At 28.9% G+C, this 20,366-nt stretch overlaps 3 protein-coding genes across 6 annotated transcripts; 1 reads left to right on the plus strand and 2 right to left on the minus strand.

Annotated features, from left to right (window-relative positions):
• Nucleotides 1–696: 696 nt before the first annotated feature.
• Nucleotides 697–6,995, minus strand: LOC108737312 (glucose-6-phosphate 1-dehydrogenase). Of its 3 annotated transcripts, none has more exons than XM_018470094.2 (9): nt 6,882–6,995; nt 2,796–2,920; nt 2,592–2,738; nt 2,314–2,531; nt 2,105–2,263; nt 1,835–2,054; nt 1,359–1,781; nt 1,138–1,298; nt 697–974 (listed from the first exon to the last, which is right to left on the minus strand). In XM_018470094.2, exons 1-9 carry the CDS (start codon nt 6,889–6,891, stop codon nt 869–871), a joined length of 1,569 nt encoding a protein of 522 aa, XP_018325596.1. In that variant the 5' UTR covers nt 6,892–6,995; the 3' UTR covers nt 697–868. The 3 variants fall into 3 exon arrangements, with proteins under 3 accessions (XP_018325596.1, XP_018325594.1, XP_018325595.1); XM_018470092.1 differs by lacking the exon at nt 6,882–6,995 and adding an exon at nt 3,825–4,021; XM_018470093.2 differs by lacking the exon at nt 6,882–6,995 and adding an exon at nt 2,988–3,222.
• A 1,142-nt stretch (nt 6,996–8,137) lies between these two features.
• Nucleotides 8,138–13,427, minus strand: LOC108737332 (leucine-rich repeats and immunoglobulin-like domains protein 3). 2 transcript variants are annotated; one of them, XM_018470143.1, is made up of 12 exons: nt 13,033–13,427; nt 12,737–12,880; nt 12,529–12,672; nt 12,079–12,222; nt 11,873–12,016; nt 11,584–11,803; nt 11,341–11,521; nt 10,967–11,281; nt 10,491–10,772; nt 10,159–10,434; nt 9,793–10,095; nt 8,138–9,634 (listed from the first exon to the last, which is right to left on the minus strand). In XM_018470143.1, exons 1-12 carry the CDS (start codon nt 13,197–13,199, stop codon nt 9,426–9,428), a joined length of 2,529 nt encoding a protein of 842 aa, XP_018325645.1. In that variant the 5' UTR covers nt 13,200–13,427; the 3' UTR covers nt 8,138–9,425. The 2 variants fall into 2 exon arrangements, with proteins under 2 accessions (XP_018325645.1, XP_018325644.1); XM_018470142.1 differs by having other exon boundaries at nt 10,488–10,772.
• A 3,617-nt stretch (nt 13,428–17,044) lies between these two features.
• Nucleotides 17,045–18,539, plus strand: LOC108737333. Its single transcript, XM_018470144.2, has 2 exons — nt 17,045–17,198; nt 17,630–18,539. Exons 1-2 carry the CDS (start codon nt 17,161–17,163, stop codon nt 18,252–18,254), a joined length of 663 nt encoding a protein of 220 aa, XP_018325646.1. The 5' UTR covers nt 17,045–17,160; the 3' UTR covers nt 18,255–18,539.
• The last annotated feature ends 1,827 nt before the right edge of the window (nt 18,540–20,366 follow it).

Below are 20,366 nucleotides of genomic sequence, written 5' to 3' on the forward strand. Positions count from 1 at the left end.
TTGGTAGCGTTAAGATACGTTCATACAAGAGATCTGCTGATATGTTTGTGATATAAGAAGTTAAGAAAATTATTTTAATTTTTCTTTTTCATAATTAGTTACAATTTGCGCAATATCTTACAATTAACATATTAACAATTTGTTAAGGAATAAATTATTTATTATATTTTTTTATGATCTTGCTAAATGAGTAAATATACGCGTGCGTGGCCATCATCAATGTAAAAAACGGTTAAACCACTAATATGGTTTCAAATTGGTGGAGGTAAGAGCTTAAATTTATTTCATTAATTTATTTTCTAAAAGCGGCATCAGTAACAAAAATATACAATAAATAATACAAAATGTGATAAGTACAATTTAAAAAAAAATATGACTGCTTCAATTCAAATTAATACCATTTTCATTATTCGTTACTAATAATCAATTAATGCAGATTAATATTCGTTCATTAAACAAGCCCTGTTATGTAACTTAAATTCCACATAGCGCTCAATTTTTACATTACTTTAAACAACACTTTTTCTAATTTAAATTATTTTCTTTTATTGATATACATATACGTTCCATAAAGAAGGTATTTCATACATTTAATTCAAGAAAGCTTTTAAAACTTGTTCAAGTGAATATTGTGGTTTAATTTTTTCTCAACTACCAATACCATCTCCCTTTGATACTAGTCAAGTAAACACTTAATTATTGAAAGTCCTTTATTGTGCATTAAAAAGCAAATTTTAACAACAAAATAAATAAGTGTAAAACAACACCCATTTGAGTATTGGACCCTAAACCAGCAAATATCATTTTAACCAAATATCATTTGTGTCTGTGAGCACCGATTGCCTTTTTATTTCAATTTTCTTTAAACTCATAACTTTGAAGAATCATTGCTTTTCCAATGATATGTTCCAGTATAAATGTAATTATTCTTGAGTAGCATTTCATCAGCTTCCTTTGGCCCTCTAGATCCATACCTGCAAAAGTCAATGTAAAAAATTGGTATTATACATCTATACATTAAATGTTTGCTTTTTGAAGAATTAATAGAATTCTCTTTTTTTTTTTAGAAAAAACTAGTGAATTGGTGCCTTTTGAAAAATTCTGCACAAATAGTTGGTAAGAATTTTTATGACGTACATGTACTTAACAGGTTGAATTTTTTCCTTTTCAATGAAATGTAACAAGGGTGTGAATATTCTCCAGGCTTCACTAAGTTCATCTGAACGAACAAAATGCATCTGGGAGCCGCAAAAAACGTCGACAATAAGCTTTTCATAAGCATCAGGAAGTTTAATATTCTGAAAATTAAAATTAATTAGCTATTTAGTACCAAAAACTACAAGTACAAATAATCATACATTATATCTACTTCCATAGGTCAAATCCAACTCAGTTTCTTCCATATCAAAACTCATTCCTGGGGTTTTTACCATAAATTTAATATACAAGGCTTCACCAGGCTGTACTCTTATAACCAATTCATTTCGTTGTGTCCTTCCTTCAAAAATATCCCCAGCTACATCTTTATATTGAATCCTCACTTCTGCTTTCCTTTCATTAAGGGCTTTTCCACATTTTAATATGAAAGGAACTCCATCCCATCTTTCATTATTAATGTGAAGTACTCCCAAAGCATAAGTTGGTGTGGTTGAGTTTTTAGGAACAGTTTCATCATCTAAGTATCCTAACTTTTCATCTCCCTCTCCTTTAGGATTTCCTACATACTGACCAAGCACAACATGGTCAGGCTCCAGAGGTTTAATTGACCTCAAGACTTTTACCTATAAATAATATCATTTTTAGTTTGTTTGAAATTGTTTTTTGACTATCCAACCTTCTCATTTCTTATATCATCTGGGTGGAGGGAAGTAGGCTTTTCCATTGCTACTAGTGTCAAAATTTGCAAAAGATGATTCTGCATAATATCTCTAATAATACCATATTCATCGAAATAGCCACCACGACCTTGAGTACCAAATGGTTCCTTAAAGGAAATCTGTACGCTTGCAATGTTGTCTCTGTTCCATGTTGGATTGAAAATTCTATTAGCAAATCTAAAAAAAAATTGTGAGAAAAATGTAACTACAAAAACTTGTAAAAGAACCTTAAAGTCATCAAGTTTTGAACCATTTCTTTTCCCAAATAATGGTCAATACGGTAAATTTGTTGTTCAGGAAATAGTGAAGCTAGATGATCAGAAAGTTTCTGGGATGAATCAAAATCTTTTCCAAATGGTTTTTCTACAATTATTCTTGTCCATCCCCTACAATTTTTAAATTAAACAAGTGGTTTGTACAATATTAGCCTACATACTTTAAGGACATGCAAGTATTTCTTATATGTATTGTTACTTCTTCATAAACCGATGGAGGCAGAGCCAAATAAAATAATCTGTTAGCTATTGTAGATGTCTCAAACCGACTTATTTCTTGATTAAGCTTCTCAAAATCTGTTCTTGAGTCATATTTTCCTGATATATAGTAATTCATCTTCCAGAATTCATCGAACTTTTCTTGTTCATCAGATTTTACCTAAATTATCAGAATTTACATTTATTATACATAATAATTAGTTTTCATAACAATATTTACATTCATGTAGGGTAGTGTTTTTTTTTTAATTTCATCAACTGATGTCTTACTTCGAGCATATCCATAAAATATAGTTTTAGGAGGTAACAGTTGATCTCTGTATAACCACCACAAAGTGGGGTAAATCTTTTTTCTAGCTAAATCGCCCTGGAAAATGAGTTTTCTTAAGCTAAATTATTCCAATTATGCAATTAGTTAACTTACGGAAGCTCCTAAAATAATAAAAATATGTGGATGTGCTGAGTCAAACCTAATCCCATCACAGCTTTCGTCAGTATGTTTTAAGGAATTCCTTAACAGTCCCAAGTAAAGTTCCCAGTTTTTCTTTTCTGAAACAATTCAATAAGTTATATCATTAATTCGATTATTAAAAACTAATTTAAGAAAAGAACTGACCATCTAGAGAATGTTGTCTTTTCTTCATTTTTATGTGCTGATTTGCAAATTGCAGTGATGAATGCTTACACAGATTTGAATAAAAACTTGTGAATTACTGTACTGATAAATATAACTTATAGATTAGATGACTTTCATCTGTTTTCCAATAACATTAGTCAAGGTTGAACAACATTTTTAGTGAGTAATATTAGCGGTAAATTCAAAGTTTTCTTTTTTTTAAATATTATAACACCTGTTGATCCAGTCTCTAGGTCTCTTTATATAAAATACGACCAATCAGAATCATCTTATATTTAAATAGTCATTAAGTTGTACATGTATATATATCTGCAACAGCAGGTTGAGTAAAGTACCTAATCAATCAATTTTTCGTAACAATAGTTCATATAAATATGTTAACAAAACGATGATATGTAAGAAAAGATTGCTAAGATTGCTAGGAACACATTTGGTATATTTTTACATATGTATGTTCATATGTCGATTTCATTGGCACTCATACAAAATCAATAAAGCGTATTTTGTAATGTAATTGAATTTATAGTTTAATTAACTATAATATATTCATTATCAATATACACATTTATAGAAATCGTATTCAATTTAATAACATAATCTTTCAATTCTGATATGATATTTATCTACCGAAGTATTTACTGGAAATGAAATTTGTATGAGTTACAGTATGTCCCACAATCGCCGCAAATAAAAACCCAATTTTTATTTATCATTTAAGAACCTATTAAATATCGGTTTACACATATGGAATAAATTTAACCTAAGGTAGATAAAGATAAAATCCACATTACACCAAACTGTTTAATTAATACTAACCTTGAACGGAAGTAGTTGTATTTGAGGTAATTAATGTTGCGGATATAAGAGGAAGAATGTACAAAAAGTAGAAAGTTTTAACGAGCCCACTTGGAATGGCCATTTTTGTTACTCATCACTGGTCTAAATGATCTGTTTTTATTGTATTTGGTTAGAATAAACCAGTTACGAACCAACATACGGATAAAAGTGATTAAGTTTATCTTGTACAATTGAATATATACATATATGTACACATATAAATGATATGTGACAGGTAGAACACATTACGGATGCCTTCGGGTGTCTGTTTCTTTTTTATTTTATTTAACAAACACTTAGCGAAAGTAAGTTTGCATTATTTCTTAACGTCTGCAATTTAAATGTACAAGCAGCCACAAAAGAGCTAAATATTTAAATTTAAATACATATTTATAAATTATGACATTCTATACATGGGGGCTACAAAGAATTCTGAAAAATTTAGAATGTAGACCAATGATGTAGGTACTATGCTTACTAGATCTCTCAAGTTAATAATTATTTATTTATTCTAATTGTAAACCTTACTAAGGCCTTAGCGAATAGTCGATACCCTTTGTTTCAGATTTGTTTTTAAAATTTATTTTATTGAATGCAGTAAATATTAAGAAATAGTGTGCTATATAAATGTTTAACACAAATGATAACTCAAAATATGAAAATGTTTTAATCTTCAATAGATAAAGTTAACTTTTGCTTTAATAACTTTTTATGTCGTGTTGTTTATTTCAAGGACACGAAATACCTGAGTTCGTTATTCTTGTTACGTAGGATTTTCTTAGAATTAAAAATTTATCATTCTTTACGCCAATAATTAATTATTTACAAGACCAATAGCTCGTGAAATTACAATAGCTATAAAAATGTATATGGTTAGTATCTTATAAAACACAATTTGTTATTTTTTTAATTGACAATCAGTATGTTATATAACTTTTTAAGATAACTCAAAAAATGAGAATGTTTTAATCTTCAGTAGATAATGTTACCTTATGTTTTATTAACTTTTTTATATCGTATTGATTATTTCAAGGACACGAAATACCTGAATTCGTTATTCTTGCTACATGGAAGGATTTTCTTAGAATTAAAAATTTATAATTGTTTAAGCCAATAATTAATTATTGTGAGATTGAAAATCTGTATAATCAGTATCTGATAAAACAACCTTTCTCTTTAATTGTCAGACATATCGTTGATAGTAATTTATACACGTTAATACCCACTAAAGTTTTAAATAAATAAACAACTTCAGTCTTCGATTAGAAAGTTAATTACAGAATAGAAAAGGATTAGGAGGGTAGTAATAAATAGTTCTGAATTAGCAAGAAACAATGTTTTTTTTTTTGCATGTTAAACATTACTTTTTGTAGGATAAGTTTATAAAATAGTATAGTAGTTAGGGTAAAAATTTGAATTTGTTGAGGCAGTTAGGGATAAGAGAACACATTGCATGCGATGGTTGTAAATATTTTTTGTAAATGTGAAGAATTTAAAAAATAACTTAATGTTTAAATAAAGCAAACAACTTCAGTCTTCAATCTGAACTTATAAATGTCAAAGTCATCCTAATTATTATCAAACAGACTCAATCATTTTATCTGATAAGATCCTTATTATTATTACGTCAACTGCTAAAGAGCTACCATGTAGTAAATACTAAAAATAGGGAATTAACGGCATCAGTTTTTTTTTTTAATTTTTTAAAACTAATGTTTATTTTTGTTGCAGATGATACCTAACGAATGTGTGAGTGACTGTTACTGAATGCATTTTACAATTGTTATCAGGTCTCCAGATTCGGTAAGTGATTGCTATTGAAAAATTCCATATGTTACATATCGGTAAACAATCGATTGTTGTCAAAGCAATTAGCAATGCTTAATTGCTTATTCGTTTAATTGCATCATCGGTTACACGAAATGTTTAGTAACTAAAACGTTTTTTGAGCAACCGTCTACTTCCTGTTACTATCTGCTAAATATTTGAAGTTAAGCAAACTTTAAAATTATTAAGCTATAAAGTATACGTAACGTCATCTTTACACAGTACTGTACATATATTCATGACATTTACCTTGAAATAGATAATTTTTTTAATTTGAATCAGGTGATCAGTAAATGACAATACTAGTATTACGTATTGGTATTTTATTAAATTTCTACCGTATGCTCCACATGCTTTCTCGGAATACAACCTCGTAAACAATAACATAAAGTGCAGAACAACCCTCATAATAGTTTTTTTGTTTACAAGTCGTCACTGAAAATTTTTGGAGATAAAATATTGCTTAAATATATGTATATATATAATAATGTATAAGCAGGGAAAATGATTAAAAAGCGATGATACTAATACATATTTGTGCCAATTAAATTTATAAGGTGTAATTTTCAAAACAAGATTAAAATGAACGAGGTTTTAAGAATATTGCTTATTTGTGACAAACTGTATGTTCCGTAATAAGCAGGTAGAAACCCTTATACAAATTTGAATTCAAATAAATATATGCAAAATGAGGATTTTAAAACTTTACCTTAAAACTGGTTCTTTTCGAGCATAAATTTAAAATTTAAAATTGTAGTAAAAATTCTAAGAAAAATTTATTCGAAAATTTATACCTTATACTTTAGAATATAGCCGAACTATGTTGTTTTATTTAGTAAGATGTTTCAATCACTTGCAAGTTACCTAGTGTGAGCCTCTATTAATGTTTTAATGCGATAATTACAAAATTACAATATAACAATTGGCTGAATTACATCAACATCAAGCATTTTGTATACATTTTATGTAATACATTGTTGGGCTTATTTATGAAAAAAAACTGCAATTTGCGCCTAGCGATGTTAAAATGTAAATTAATTTACGTACACTAGAATAATAATTTATTCCATAAAATCAGCACGTGCAAATTTTTGCCACATACAGGATTAAAAATGCAAAGTCATTCATTTACGCTACAATTTTTGCATGTTCCTTTTTTTTTAAATTACCGCTTAAATAATGAATGAATAAAATAATAGATTTACTTACTATCCAACATTATTGTAGCTGTTCAGCTATTAGAACAGTTCACAACTAAATAAGTAATCACCTTCAAACTTTTACACTTCCTCAATTGCACTTTTACAAAAAACTTTTGCAAAGTATTCACNGTATGTTTATGATACTACACAGTGGGTAGTTTGCAGTAACAATACATGCACTGTAACATCTAGTCCATATAAAATTTGCAAATGTTAAAAATTTATCTTGAAGATTATCTCTCTCTATATACCTGTACTTCACCGCGTATCTGTTCGGTTTCTATACATTCAAATTATACCGGTATTCTTACTTGCTTTCGCCATAACGAAGCATGGTGAACACATGGCGGTTTTAAATGTTATACGCAGGACCGGCTCAGCCCGAATTCAACTAAAAAAATGCATCGCTTTTCCTAAAAAAACTAATAATTTATATGATCGATTTTGTAATCACTTCAACAGAAAAATGGTAATTGACGCACTTTCGGTAAAAATAGCAAGTAAGCACTCTAGTTGATTTAATTATTTCTCAACTACCTATATTGATAGCTTATCGTCATTTTATATTAAGAGTTATTTTTTGTAAATTCTTTTAAGAATTATGTTTTTTGGATTTTATTTGATATTTGTTAATCGTTTAGGCTTTTCTAAAATCATCTTTCAATTTTAAATTACGATAAATTAAGATTTAACAGACACCCTGTATTTCATTATGCACATAATTCTCATTAATTTCAATATTTTCTAGCTATTATTTATAAGACTTAGTAAGTACATTTTTAAATTTATAATATTCAAATATGTATTTTTTAACTAAAAATCGCGTTATTCAAAAAATTCCGGGTACATTTTTACTAAACATACACACACACTAATTACTATTTATTGTTTATTTTAGTTGCAATTATTTATATAACATTGCAGTTAATCATTTTTTTTTTTTATGTAAAACTAATAGATAAATCATGAAACCGATAGGTAATTCCTTGATACTTACGGTTTCGTTATCTAATTTCAGCTCGTGTAAAGTTGTAACAAATTCATGATTGATGACATGGCCTTTAATACTACCAAATACAAATAATTAATCATTTTTTTGTGAATTTAAATATGTGGTGCTGCACCTCCGTAATGTTTTCATAACTATTAATCTTATCTTTTATTGGAAAATAATTGCGTGTAACTGCTGAATGAGATTTCCTATTAAGAAAGATGCTAGTTTTAGGGGAAAACAGTTTAATTGTAGGTAATAATTAAACGTAATATTTTAAAGAAAACTTTATTCTTGACATACTGTCGAATCATTCTTTTACAGTTCAATCTCAATGTTACAATCACAATGAGGTATACTGAATAATACTCTAAAGTTGCCTTTTTAAATTAAAGTCAGTTTTGGGTCCAAATTTGTTTGAGATTTGTATAAAAATAATGCTTACAAGTGTTCAACTTTTTTTCTAATACTGTGTACTTTAGGCACACACAATACACATACGGCGGATGGTTCCTTTTGCTAAAAAATCTTTTTTCAACCCTTTAACTGTTACAAAATATATATTTGTAAGAAAACTTAAACGTCTACTGTAAATTTATAGTTAGTAATACTGTTAATGTATGCGTTTTTGTGGTTTTAAAATAAGTATTTTTTTGATCAAGAAATATTTGTTGATCAATTATTTTTTTAACAAAAGGAAGAACACATAGGTAAATAAAGAACAAAAATTAAGTAAAAGTGAACAAAACTAAGAAATATCAAACAAAACCATACACATGAATAAAAAACAGAGACAGTATATACATTATGGAATCACAATCATCAAATATCTAATAAATAACAAACACACATCACATGATACTAAATAAAAACAAGAAAAAAAAACAATACAAGTTGTAATACAGGAATCGTTTAAAAATTAACAGATAAGAGAAGAACAATATGATTACGTTCAACAAAAAATGTTTCCTTTTTATTAAAAATAAGGCACACATACCGATCGCCTAGAAAATGAAAATAATAATTAAAAAGGGGAAACACTTTACGTCGAAAAAACATGGCAAGGGCTCGACTTACTAAAATATTTTGATAATTAGAGAATTAGGACGATTTATTAACATATACATATGTACAAAAGTATAATATTTACTAATAAAAAATGTCGAAAAATCCATTAAGGAACCGAGGTACATTTTATTTGATTTTTTCGTATAATTACAAAAACAACAGCAACTGTTAAACAAACATCAGCAAGTATGAAAAATTATTTTGTTTTTTCAAGTATCTTCGTCAATAAAAACTGTATTTAAATGGAATGAAATTTTTGGAGCCCCCTTTTATATACCTAACAGTCAAATTGCTTAAAATTATCGAGGAACTAAATTTATACATTTTTGTAGTTGTACCTTCCAGTAGGAAATCCACAAAAAACGTGGATATAGGCTTATGTGACATTTACAATGTGATAGTATGTATGGTATCACTGGTGTTTAAAATTATTGATACTATCTAGCTACTACTTTGCTATAATTATTATTTAAAAATAAATAGTAAATACTTTTACTGGCATCTTTGTGACTCATCCTCTTCTGTACATACTGATATTTCGGGGGTGGTTTCGTCTTTACACCGATCGTGGTTTGTTGAACGGGTGTATGACGACGACGGGGTATCTTTAAGGAGTAAAGGTGTATGGCAGGTATTGCCATCTGCTGCTACATACGAAAGACTAGCAGTTCTTGAAGGATTCACTTTTTCACCATTACTTTCTAAAATAGGAACAGTAGTATGTTAAATAAAATTAAAGTGAAAGATTTACACTGAGTGGTCAGAAAGTAATGAAAAAAGCTGAAAAATTCTCACAGAATTCTTTAGGAATTTTACAACTTTTTGGACTTGTTGAGTTATGACTGTTGTTATAATTTACCTTCTATGATTAAGGCAAAGTCTCCTTCAGGTAGTAGATCATCACTACTTCTTTTAGCTGACTCTTCTACTCCGCTATCCTTGCAAGAAGAATGTTCGGAAGCATTATCACCAAAGTGGGGTGGATTTTTATCGGGAAATTCTATGACACCGTGGTCAGGTTGATTTGAGTTCGTTTTGTTGAAGTTAATGCGTTTTCGAGTTTGATAAATTATTATTATCACCCAAATAACCGATGTCACGACTACACAGCAAACTACTGTGATAATTACAATGCCAACCATATCACTGCTACTCATTAAACCTACGCAAAAAAAAAAACGAGTTGATTAAAAAAGACACTCGGCCTATCTAATAATGGTCCTACTTGGTTTGATATGTAGTTCACTGTAGCCAACTTTTACTCCTAAAGAATTATTTAATCGACACTGATACGTCCCAGCATCGCTCGGTATAGTGTCGATAATGATCATAAGCTGGTCTTCAGCTGTTAAGAAATATCTATCAGTTGCCCTTATTGGAACGCCATCTTTGAGCCATTGTATGGTAGGTTTTGGAGCACCACTTGCCATGCACTTAAGCACAACAGATTCTCCGGCCGCTGTTTCTTTATTTTCCATTGGTTTAACAAACGATGGCATTTCTGTAACAGCGTTATAAAAATAAGAAGAAATTCGATTAAGGGACAATACTAACCACCTTCAATGACGAGGGTAGCATTTGCCACAATCGTGCCCGCAGGATTGTGAGCCATGCAACTGTAAATGCCCATATCATTCGGTTTTGCGTTTACTATAAAGAAAACGTCATCGGTCGTCATTACATGCATTCTTCGTTCTCTAGCTGCTGGAAAATCGTTGCCACCATCTTTTTGCCATGCTATTTCTGGAGACGGCTCTCCACTTGCTGAACATTCTAATTTTGCAGTAGCTCCTGCTGATACAGTTACATTGTGAGGAATTTTCACAAACGTTGGGAAAACTGAAAATAACATACCACTATAAATTCATATTTATGGTCAATAATAGGGACAAGGCTAGATAATAAAAATTCTACGACATATTAAAGTTTTTACGCTATAATAACCTACAAATAGTTATTGCACAATATTCGTTATTCATAATAAAAGACCATGGCTACATACATGAAATGAAGTTGTTAAAAATAGAACTTACTTAATACGGAAATGGTAGATTTTTGTGAGTATGTTCTCCCAAATTTATTTGAAACAACGCATTGATATTTCCCAGCATCTAAATGTTGTACTCGGGGTATAGTCAATGTTGATGTGGTCTCTGTATTTTTATCAACTGTATTTGAGACTATTTCAATAATACCATTAATTATCTCGACATTGTTCTTTTTCCATGTAAAGACCATAGGATCAGAAGAACTTGACATTGCTTTGCAACTTAGACTAATATTTTCACCTTTTAGTGCCATTATTTCAACATCTGGTTCTTCTTTTAATCTAGGTTTTGGTAATTCATCTATAACAAATAAATAACTAGTTGTTTGTTTTCATACAAAATATATTATTAATATTTACCACAAGTAAAATTGCCTTCAGGCACTTTCTTCAACGGTAGTCCTCTGAATGGTTCTGGATATATGCATTCAGTACGGATTTCAAAACTGCTTTCTTTCAAATGTTTACTTTCTTCCAACCATCCTTTAAACCACTCTAAATTACAATCACATAGTAAAGACGAAGTGTTAATTCGTAATTCCTATGGGGAAATAATAACATTAAATAAAGTCATATTTTATTAAGCTAACAAATGTAAATTACCTGTAGCAATAGCACATCAGAAAAGGCATTTTTCTGAATAGAAGTAATATTATTATTGTTTAAATCTAAGAATACAATATTCTTTAAGCCAAAAAATGCATTTGCATTTATATCTTTTACATCATTAGAAGCCAAGGAAAGTCGATCCAGATTTATCAGGTTCCTATATACTCCATTGCCATCTTCAATAGTCCATGATAATTTATTATGACTTAATTGTCTATAACATAAACACCAACATTAACAATTATCTTATTGTTGGATATCTTTCTCTACAAGTAATACTTACAATACTTTTAGATTTGGAACTTGTTCAAAAGCTTCTTCTTCAATAAAACTAATGTTGTTGTTGTTCAAGTTCAATTTTTCAAGAATATACAAATTATTAAAGCTGTCTTTCTTAATAGCTTTTATTCTATTGAATGATAGATCTCTAAAATATTTATTTGTTTTCAGTAATATTTTGCTGCTAAAATCAATTAAGTTTAAACTTACAACTCAGTCAGGCCCTTACAAAATTCCCAGGCATCATTTTCTATATGATTAATAATATTATTAGATATTGTCAATTCCTTTAAATTATCCAAATCATACAACCATGTCTTTGATATTATTTGAATGAAGTTATAGTCGAGCATTCTTAAAAAATAATAATGATATTACTAAACAATATATCAGGCTTATTATATTTGAAGTGCATATCTAATTTACTACAAGATATGAATTTTTACAGTATAGTATTAAGTACCAAAAGGTGCAAATGTACTTTTATCTAAACTACATTAATTGAGTCAATATTATCCACCTTTAAAAGGCAAATAGTACACAAGATAATTTAATTGAAATAATAAACAGTTACTTTTCTCTGAAATATACAGTTTGAAATTATAATAGACTTAAAGGATAAAAATACAATAAAGGTTTAATGAAAATATTTGTACTTACAATGATTTTATTTTTTTTAATCCAAAAAATGCCCCATCCTTTAATTGACTTATTTTGTTTCTTTTTAGTCTCAAAGAAGTCAATTGTTCTAAATTTTTAAATGTTAGGGCTTCAATGTCCTTTATATGATTATGATTTAATTCCCTATAATATAACATTTGTTATTTACCATGAACTTACTATAAATTTCAAAGTTTTATTTACTTACAAGTTTTTTAGGCGTTTTTGATTATCAAATACCTCTTTGGCAATGACATTTATTTTATTCTTGTTAAGTTTTAATTCACTTAACTTAGTCAAATGTTCTAAGGCATCCTTTTTAAGTATTCGAATTCTGTTACTATTTAAATTCCTACACAACAGAAACAAAAGCTGAAGAAATGCTGGGATAATAGTATAATGTTACTTAAAAAATAGTTATTGAATTTAAATATCTAAAGAATAGTTTTATATAAATCCAAAACTAAACAGGTGTATTATAACCAAGTAAATAATGCAACTTACAGCTGAGAAGTCCAATTGGGAATATTTAAAGGAACTAGCGGTAAATTCTTTTGCGAACAGTCCACGTAATTACCGAGGCATGTACAAATCGTTGGGCAATTTTCGGCGGAATCCACAAAACCATATAAATTATAAATAACTATTATCAAATAAAATACACCCACCATTTTGAAAAGACAGGTTCAATTATCCATGATTTTTTGTACGAGAAACGACATTTCGGGAATGTTTTAACGACATTTTTAAACTAAATACAGAGTATCACACAATAATAAAATAACAAGCACTTTAGCAGGATGTTTATTGGCAATTTGCAGTTATTTTTTCTTCGATTACAACATACTGACGCATAACAACGACAACACCAATACCATTAATAAATTTGTCAGACTATGTACGCGATATCTATGGGCCACTAATAAAATAAGTCTGAGTAGAAAAATTTCTTGAAACTTCCAACGTCGTAGTTTTAGATAGTTATGAGAGAGGGCGACATGAGTCCTAGAAATTCGAAATTATTCAAATAAAGCGCTAAAAAATATGATTTAACAAAATAAGTAGGAAAGTAGTGTAAATTGTTATTTTATAATATTTTTTAAAATTAAATAACATCCTTTTATTTTATACTGTTAAATGTAACGTTTAGTTTAAATATCAGTATTTAACAATTTAAATTGAAGCTGTTAAAAAGTTAAACATTAAGGCAATAGGCAATTAGTAAACATTAACAAATGCTTAATAATTTACTTAATTTTTATTTGATATCGGTTTACGCACATGCATTTTACAATAACTAAAAGGAATTATAAATAGAAATCTATATATAAATTGTGTAGGTAAATATTTTCTTTAATAAACAATGATTTGTTAATTTTAGTTTATTGGGGGTTTATATAAATAATACATTATACAATTCTTATTATTAATACAAAAATCAACCCATGATTGTGTTTATTAGTAAATTGTGTTAAGTGTTAAATCAACATGTTTTTACCTTTTTTTGTTTATTGTTAAGCAATTTCTTCTTAATTTCTCAATCATGTCGAATCTATTACTTGCGAAGAGGAAAACAGCTTATTGATTTTTAGAGAACATTTTCTGTTATTACGACCATTAACGAAAAACATATTATTAAGTTTTGATCATTATGGAGTAACAACCGTTATTTGTGCAAGTATTTGGTAAAATGTTATTGTTATTCTTTGTCATAGGATTTTGTAATGCTGCAAAATAAGCCTTTTGCTTAACATGTTTAGCAATCAAGTCTTTTGCTTATAACATCAATCTTCTTTATTTTTTCAAGATTCAAAACTGTTAAAAAAATCGAAAAACTTATGCAATAGAAAGTGCCCGAAACTAGACACGAAATATTAACGATTTATTTTTTTGTAAATTAAACAGAAAAGGTATTTGAAGTTTCGCACAGGACATGAGGTAATTGTGTATTCTTTTGTTCTAGAAAATTGTTTTTGACGCAAATGATTAGATGAATATACATATACACACAAGAATAAGGAAAAACATCAAACAACCTTGGGCCAGTGTGATTTAGCAAATACCTAGCTATTCCTTGTATTTAGCTGTTTCGTTTATTTTTATTATTACTATTAAAAAGCCATTAATAATTTTCGACATAGGTAAATAATGAATTAACGTCATGATCTTTTTTATTTTAAACCTTTGCTACCATAAAAATAAAGTAACTCTTGCAAAAATTAAGGCATGGGTAACTCCGGGTATAATAATATACGATAACTATGTTCTAGAATATTCCGGACATAAATTAAAGTATCCGGATATATTCAAACATTATTTGATATTTTTTATGAGGTTTTAATCGCTATAATTTCTGTTATCTTTTCCAATAAAAGTAACATTAGGTACCATGACCACGAAATTTGGCAGTGCATTTTAAATAATTAACATAAAGGCATTACAGTATTATTCCCCAGGTGGTATTGAATATTTTATGTCAGTCACATTTACCGAACTTGACCTACACTATTACTATTAGAAAACGTTGTGTGCACATGTTTCGAGGATTTTTTCTAAAACGGTTAAAATAAATAGCATTCGCAGTTGGCGTAAACATACAACAACCTTAAATAAAAGATATATTAATTAATTATCCTTAAATTAACAGGAATTACAGACAGACTTTATTATCTATTAAATTCATTTATACCTAATTATAAAATCTTCTTTGTGACAGATAAAATAAGGCACGCCAATTTGATAGCAGAAATAACAATAACATGTTTTTTATGCTAATTAGTGTTTTCTTTTTGATACTCATAATATTTCTGTGGGGGAAAAACTGACAAAGAATAGCGAAAGCAGTATTTATTTAGTTTAAAAAACCCACTCTGAAAAAGACTCGTAACAAGAGTCGGTTTTGCAATAAAATAATTCAATCACTAGTTAAAGTTTTGTTTTTTAAGTATAAAAAGTTAGTAGACACATATTACATATTACGTTTGCAATTATTGAATACAAATTGTAGGATAATTTGTGCTTCAATTTAATCTCATACAGGAAACAATGAATTACGCGTAAAAAAATTAATGCTTTATATTGCAGGGTTCGGCTATTAATTTTTTTAGTAGGTATGTCTTTCTGTTAATGATACAAAACTGCTTTCAATAAACGTAAATGCAGATTGCAAATCTAACAATAGAACTAGTATTATGCATAATGATGTAATGAGAGGAATTTTGTTTGTAGTTACATACGTAGATATTCCTAGAAAAAGTTGTACTTTTCCATTTATTTATTATAATTCATAAATAAGGATTATACCGCTCTTTATTATTATAAAACGAAAATAACTTTTAGAATATTTGCTTATTAACAAACGGACTCTTTTCCTTTTTTTTGTTACAAAATATTAAATGATTTTTATGAAGAATAATTGGTAACTTGTTTGTTTTCAAAATTTATATATTCATAACGAGCTTTTTTAATTAATGGAAATTCCGATAGTTTCTATTGTTCGTATTAAAATTTCATAGTTGTTATTGTTTTTTTTTTCCGATTGAAAAGATTTAAACCTATTGAACTTTGTGGAATTTTAATTTGAAGGGGAAACAGTGAACTTGAGTTCAATTAAATTCCATTATATACGATCATTAATGAATTAAATTACAAAATATCCGCTCTAGTTTTATGAAATCGGCTATTTTTATGCAACTAATATGTTATCTAATATGCACTAAGTGATTTACATCAGGAGAAATGAGAAAGGTGGAATTACGATATGCGTAGATTATTGATTAGGGGCCTATTATTGAAAGCTTATTAAGTTTTGTTTTCGTTTTTTTGAAAGCTTTTAAACTGTTAAAATTTAACGCGAATAAGGCGAACGATGCACATGCGATAAGTTTAATGACTTGTATTGAAAAATATTTGGGTGTAGTGAGTGTTTTTATTAGAGTAAAGAGTTTTGGAGGTTTAAGTAGCATTTATGATATACATGAGTACGTAGGTTATTGATTAGGGGTCTATTACTGAAAGCTTATTAAGTTTTGTTTCTCTTTTTGGAAAGCTATTAAATTGATAAATTGTAATGAGAATAAGACGAGGGATGGACATGCGATAAGTTTAACGACTTCTATTAAAAAATATTTATGTTTAGTGAGTGTTTTTATTAGATTAAAGAGTTTGGGAGTTGCATATAGTCGGATGGGTGAATAATAAATAATAAATAGTAAATTTATAAGTCGTGTGTTTGACCTAGCCAATAAGAAGCCAGAATTATGGCCTGACTCTCTGTTCTCTAAAGTGCATGTCAGGGATTTGAAAGCAGGCGCAATATTAAATGAAAATCTTAACAGGATAGAGAAAATCCATAAGCATTTGTAGACCTTTTCTGATAGTGAAAAGTGCATTAAGCAATTAATGAGCTTGATAATCAATAGGAAAATTTTAAAACAATTCAAAAATCACGAAACTAGTGAGTGGTTTCGTTCGTTAATGTTCGAACTCCGAGCCCCACTTCTCGGGTGCGTATAAAATGGCTTGTATATAGATGACAATACAGTAGATTCGTGTAGACGTTTGTATGTGCAGTGAGTATTTGTGAATTTTGTGCAAAACCATTTGGATTAATTAAACAACGAAGATTTAAGGATGAATACCTATGATAACAGAGACATGGAAGATATGAGGTAAGTTTAATTACAAATGATAATCGGGAATTAATTAAAAATAAGTAGGGCGTGTGTGATAGGTTCATCAAAAATTTTTATGACTAACTTTCAGAGAAAACTTTTGCTAATCTTGTCTAATAACATACTGAACCATGATCAAAAATAGATTATTAGGCTATTACAATTTAAGTTACTAGTGAAAGTTTATGAACAAATAATTGTACCTATAAACTTCTTATTAGAAATTCTACTTGTTTAGTTACCTTGTTTTTTATTATGCAATTTTAAGTATGTCATGTTCTTATTCTTAATAGGATAAAGCGGACAAAATTTAACTCATTAAATTTTTATAAGTGGTCTTCTTTTTAGTTACCACATATTCATAAAATCCAGTCTAAGTAAAGTACTTCTAAAAAATTATTCTTATGTTTATTTTCTTATTGTTTCAGAACATATTTACGCCGCTTTAATCGTCATGATAATGTTGAATTTTCACAACAGAGCATTTTGAGTGCAATAGGGGAATTAGTGAAAGCTATTAATTTGATGGATGAGACGATTTTGGTCCCATGCAGATTGATGGATCTGAAAGTGGGGGATGAACAAGATCCCACATCAAAAAATCAAAACTCCAAATCAAAAACAACAACACAAGAGTTGTTACATTCAGCAGATCTGATAGATGTGTACAATATGTTGAACAGTATTAAGGTAGATCTGCTGTGGGGCCAGAACATGGAAGAGAAAACTACCTCAGCCAAACAGGGCTTCAATAATTATTGTGTTATTAGTAATAATAGTCAAAATGCGAAGGGTCACGCTCGTAGGCCATCAACAGCTAGCGTAGCATCTACAAATTCATCTTCATCTCTCAGCAGCGATTCTGAGTTAGATATTGGGATTGAGAATGATTCAGGAATAGAGGAACCACTCCAAGTGCAAGATAAGACTGCTGCTTTGGCCCAGAGCTTTAGAAATCATCTTAAGGGACTAACTCATTGCCTGAGACAATTGACAGAAGCCTCTGAATATTTAACATCCCGTTATCAGCACGATATAGGGAATCCGCTATGATTTGCACTTGGAAAAATGTGTGATTGTGAGAGTGAGTGTAGGTAAATTACTATTCTAGGCTTAGTAATGATATCAATTTGTTACTGATCAGTGATAACATGTATCTGGATATGTGTTATTGTCGATTTCCGAAGCCAACACGCTGATTGTTATTATAATTATTATTTAGCTAGTTAAAATTGTATTTATTTTTATTTTACATGTGTTTTAGTTTTAAATAAATGGTTCAGAATGAATTACTGTATAGTGCCTATTTATTGAATAAAATTCGTCTATACTACTAGGTATTTTAGTTTCTCTTTGTTGATATGCTNTATGTGACATTTACAATGTGATAGTATGTATGGTATCACTGGTGTTTAAAATTATTGATACTATCTAGCTACTACTTTGCTATAATTATTATTTAGCTAGTTAAAATTGTATTTATTTTTATTTTACATGTGTTTTAGTTTTAAATAAATGGTTCAGAATGAATTACTGTATAGTGCCTATTTATTGAATAAAATTCGTCTATACTACTAGGTATTTTAGTTTCTCTTTGTTGATATGCTGGGTACTTGAAGTGTAGTTGATAAATTGCATGTTGATTGGTGTAAGGAAGTATAGGTACTCTTGAAAATAAATATTTTTGTAACACATTCAGTATGTGTATACAGTGTAAGACAACCTGCAGTTTATTCGTTGCATTAATTACTGGCTTAAAGCTGTGAATAAGTACTTTCAAAAATGTACAAAATTACTACTTATCATTATTATGCGAGGGTAGGAATGAAGATCTTGTGACCACAAATTAGATACAGACAATATTATTTCTGGGATTTTTTGTTGGGATTTCCCTCATCAGACATGCTCATGGAAAGTTTCAAATACAATTTTATATGTATAAAACAACGAAATGTTCCAGATAGGTATATTTTCTGTACTTAATTTTTGCTGATCAAAATCTTCATTCATACACTACGCATAAAATTTCGTTAGCGAAAGTGGATAACTACTTATTAATTATTATTATTGTGTGTAGTACTGGAAACTCCTAAATTTGTACAAATTCATGGTTAATTGAATATTAATAAACTTATTTAAAAGATAAAAATTTGGCCCGTTATTTTTATCATTTAAAAGTGATATGTTATCACATTTTATTATGGTGTGATGTAATGAGCTATTCATTGTCTTATCACCTGCGTTACGCTTATTAAAGAATATTTTCCTTATAACACAGTACGGGTAGACTTAAAGTTCGGTTGAAAACAAATGTGAGAAATAAACTCGACCTGGTCTCTATATTTATTTATTTTAAAATTTGTAAATACCATGAATACGCAAAAATTGTTTACAAGGTCATTTATTGATGTCAAGGCCAGTGATAAAATTAATAACTTCATTTTCCGGCTTTTACCTTCCAACACAATTATTTTCTTTTCCTTTTACCACGTGTGGTCTCTCAAAAGTTTACTGAAACTGTACTCAGTCTTGCGTGCTTTACTTCATCAAAATAATTGAAAATAAACAAATAAATGGCTTCAGGATCATGAATATTCGTTCGAAGTATCGAAAATGAGGGCCCAGACAATATTTTTCAGTGAAGGCTTACAATGTGATAATGTTGAATCCATTAATCTACCAAGTTTTTTTTATTCAATGCTGAAAACTACTAAAAGAAAATTATTAGGGGCCCGTAATGTGTGTCCAACTCGATGCTGCATTATTTTAATAACCCATTTATAAAAAAATTAAAATTATGTTGTACCAAAACAAAAATTTAGTGAAAACAGAACAAAATGTTTGAAATAATTAAATTATTTATCCATAAGGTCCTGGAGTGCAGCCTCCCTCCTAAATCCGCCTTCTAAAGGCTGCACTGATTGTATTTGTTAAATTATGTTGTTTGTATTCAAATTTTCGAAAACAGCTTTACGATTAGTGCCGTAAAAATTCTTGTTTTAACCGTTTGAATACTGTTAAAAAATTCGATGGGATTTTCCATCGTCAGCTTACCATTAGGTATGCAAGGATATCTTTGAAACTGGCTTAACAACTTTTAAGCCAAACTTATTAAGTACTAGTTACATTCCTGTAAGTACCTATGTACGCAAGTGATTCACCTGA

Source organism: Agrilus planipennis, unplaced genomic scaffold (assembly GCF_000699045.2).
Source record: "Agrilus planipennis isolate EAB-ADULT unplaced genomic scaffold, Apla_2.0 scaffold90, whole genome shotgun sequence".
Taxonomy (NCBI): domain Eukaryota; kingdom Metazoa; phylum Arthropoda; class Insecta; order Coleoptera; family Buprestidae; genus Agrilus; species Agrilus planipennis.